We start from the raw sequence: 3827 nt of genomic DNA, 5'->3' as shown, positions 1-3827 counted from the left end.
GACAGGATAGGAGACAGCCAGCCATTCTGTTGAGGACAAAGTTCGCCCCCAGGCTGGAATAGAACCCGCGTGACGATAACCTTAGCAGTTACAGTTCCCTCTACCAAACCTCTTGAAAAAGAAACCCAACATATTGTGATATTCCTTATCCCTTTATTTTATTTTAAACTAATATAATTCTCATCTCTTTGTTTTCAGCAATCGGGAGGACGTTAATTCCTAGGTATTTTCGAAGTATATTTGACGGCGGGATTACGGAGCTGTATTACAATCTGAAACATCCGAAGGAGTCGTTTCACAACACTAGTATAACTTTGGACTGTGATCAATGTACAATGGTGACGCATCACGGCAAACCAATGCTCACCAAGGTATTGCTCCATGTGTGAAAGGGGCTGGCTTGTCCAATATCTTGTCTGTCATTATTAATTAAATAAATAAATGACCTAAACAATTTGGCAAACCCTGTCAAGGTCCTTCTTTGGTCAAGTAAAAAAAAAAGAGTTTGAACGGTAGCAGATAGAAAAAAATTGCAATCCCCTTGTAAAATTTTGGAATTTGGGAAACGGTAGGTCCCGACCTCAACACGTAATGTGGTCTAAATTACTTATACTGTGGACCATTGGCATTGATATAAGTAGGGCCATCGCATCGGCTATAATAAACGTCTTATGTCTCTACGACCTGGTTAGATCTTTTGTGACCGTGGACTGTATATTATTATTTTTAGCTTTTGGATAAAACAATCTGATTTAAAACTTTTTAGCCAGTTAAACTACTTAATCTAAGAGTTACCTTTAAATGGTTAACTCTTTAACCAGGTTTGAACTCTAATTTTGGCCTCAGGGCATACATTATTTATACTGTGGACCATTGTTGAGGAGACTGAAGGTCTACAGTTAACTGTGTTGAGGATACAGTTAACTGCAGACCTTTATTAGTCTCCTCACCAAGGGTCCATAGTAGCACAAATACCACATACATATATGTTTACATGATTACTAATCCCGGCATTTCTTTCTACCCTCCACAGGTGTGTACAGAGGGGCGCCTTATCTTAGAATTTACATTCGATGATCTCATGAGGATCAAGTCCTGGCACTTTGCAGTCCGACAACATCGAGAACTAGTACCTAGGACGATAGTGGGTATGCAAGACCCCTCCATGCTAGAACAATTGACCAAAAATATCACTAGGCAAGGAATCACCAACTCAACGCTAAATTATTTAAGGGTAAGTACCATCTACCAACAGTCTCACAAGGCCAGGAATTGGGGCCCACGCAGCCTGCTTGAATTTACAAATTGAGTAGCTACATATTTGTGTTTAGCTACCAGTAGCGGCAAAAATAACCAAAATTGAAAATTAAATGTTTGTGACATGGTGTAACAATAATACATCTTCTTCTTTTCTTCGCCTTTTCCATGTAACAGACGGGTGTCGGCGTTTTTCGTCATTCCTCTTCCATCAGCTCTATACTAGGGTGATGCTTTGGGGCTGACATTTGGTTTTGGCTACAAATTTTACGAGTGGATGCCCTTCGCACTCAAATCTTCTGCTATTTCTTTAGCAAGGGAAATTTCAGGCCGGTATACTCCCTGTTTAAAGTCCCTCAGCCAGACTAAGCTGGTCTACTCCCTGTTTAACGTCCCTCAGCCAGACTAAGTTAATTCCCTACTGTGCTCGTGTAATCCAGGATCCAGGCATAATCGTATACGTGTCTGGCTGTCACATTTGCACAACTGACTAAAAATTTCAATAGCAGGCAATTTATTGTTACTAATGGTATTTCATTTCTCCCTTCATTTCAGTTATGTGTGATACTAGAACCGATGCAAGAGCTCATGTCCCGTCACAAAGCGTACGCCCTGTCACCGCGGGACTGTCTGAAAACCGCCCTGTTCCAGAAGTGGCAGCGCATGGTGGCGCCGCCTGGTAAGCGAGGTAGATATTGCACTTTGAGTTTCTTTTTTTTTTACTAACACCCTGTACTAACACCGAGGAACTTCTTAAATACCACACAGTAGAACGAAATAATGCTTTTAGGCCAGGGGCCACAGAGTGAGTGTAAACTCGGTTTACGCATTCTGATTAGCCGATTTAAAAAAATAAAAAATCAAATAAAAATTTCAGCCAATCAGATTGCTTAAACGGAGTTTAAATTCACTTTGTGACCCCCGGCCTTAGAGAAATACCTAGAGAGCTGGCGGTAGATGCCAGTTGCTAGTAGCTCATCAAGCGTTTAACATGTTCAGGGTTCGAATCCCGGCCGGATTGAAAATATTTTGAACTTCGATTTTAGTGCCTGGATAAAATGTAAAAGGGTACTCGTGCACCATGAACCTACTAATTTTACATAGAGGAGTTTTACACCACAACGTGTCGTATGTTTTAATACACAAATCTAGTTCTCTTACCCAAAGCATATAACTTCATGTTGAAATTCATTTTGGCCTTAGTGCAAATGCAAATGGACGAATAATATCCAATTATCAGCATGGAGTTATAGAACCCGGGTTTAAGATCTAGCTATTAATGAATTTATTTAATTCAGACATCCTTTGTTAATACTATTAACAGTGGATACTTACAAGTATGTATTATTATCCCGACTCGGGAGTTACATCTACTTTGTAGACATTTTCAAGGGAAACAGTAGATGAAACAAGGGAAATAGGTAGATGAAACTCCGAGTCGAGATAGCAGACTTCTAAGTATCCACTGTTAAATATAACTCGAGTAAAAATGAAACAAGGGAAATAGGTAGATGAAACTCCGAGTCGAGATAGCAGACTTCTAAGTATCCACTGTTAAATATAACTCGAGTAAAATACTCGTTAAGATCTAGATCCGTTGTTTAGTGGTAGTCTCTGTTGGAAGGCGACGCGTTTCTGTTGTCTCCGCTCTTGTTTTGAAAACAAAATTACCAATTCCCGTCGAAATGTTTTTTCCCTCCTGTCCCCTGTCCCTCTCTTTAGACAAGTCGTCCACCTCAACACCCACCAACTTGCCCCCCATTTCAGAATCCCAGAGGCCGGCCAACAAGCGACGGAAACGAAAGGGGTCCCAGTCTGGGGGCGCGGCGAACAGTGCCCCTCCCGCCCCGAGCAAGAAAAGGTCCCCGGGGCCCAACTTCTCCCTAGCCTCTCAGGTGAGTCCCGTTCTGTGTTGATTCTACTGTCTTGGGTTCAATCCCCCACGGACACATGGAATTTTAGACTTATTTTCACACCAAGTGACGAGGTCAGGTGTGATATTTGAATTTAGGATTCACACCTGCCTCGGTGGTGTAGTAGTCAAGACGCTCGCCTGGTAAACAGGACGGCGTGGGTTCAATCCCAGTCGAGGTATGAATTTTATCCTCAATGTAAATTGAGAATTTGATCACAGTAATAGTAGTAGTAGCCTACTGCTGGAGTAAAGGGACTTTTCATTCCTATACGAGCAGTATGACAAAACCACTAGCTATTTGTACCTACTTGGAAAAATAAAAAGATTCTCTGCTTGGTTATGTTGGGAAGTTTATTCCTGGGGTTACCAATATTAAGGAAATTTCAAATAGCCCCCCTCCCCCCCCTTGTTATTACTTTTATTTTCTCCGCCATTTTTTCGCTCCCTCCCCTCTGCTTTGTATCACACGTGTTTTGGAAAGATTTCCAATGTGAAGAATTGGATTCATCCAGATTGCGGTCTATAAAATCTCTTTTTTTTTTTATTATGCCACAAGCCAATGTTGATGGCAAGGGCCACAAGTTAACTTTAAACTCGGTTTAATTATTAAATCAAAAGGTTTAAACTGGGATTATCAAAAAAGTTTAACCTGCCT

At 41.1% G+C, this 3827-nt stretch overlaps 1 protein-coding gene across 1 annotated transcript; it reads left to right on the top strand.

Annotated features, from left to right (window-relative positions):
• The first annotated feature begins 204 nt into the window (after positions 1-204).
• LOC103508499 (LIM domain-binding protein 2-like) lies at positions 205-3343 on the top strand. Its single transcript, XM_026823093.1, has 4 exons — positions 205-371; positions 1034-1234; positions 1813-1936; positions 3025-3343. The coding sequence occupies exons 1-4, from the start codon at positions 336-338 to the stop codon at positions 3171-3173; spliced, it is 510 nt and encodes a 169-aa protein (XP_026678894.1). The 5' UTR covers positions 205-335; the 3' UTR covers positions 3174-3343.
• Positions 3344-3827: the final 484 nt, after the last annotated feature.

The sequence above is a fragment of the Diaphorina citri genome, unplaced genomic scaffold, assembly GCF_000475195.1.
Source record: "Diaphorina citri unplaced genomic scaffold, Diaci psyllid genome assembly version 1.1 scaffold404, whole genome shotgun sequence".
Taxonomy (NCBI): Eukaryota; Metazoa; Arthropoda; class Insecta; order Hemiptera; family Psyllidae; genus Diaphorina; species Diaphorina citri.
This window is presented reverse-complemented; position numbering and strand designations above follow the sequence as displayed.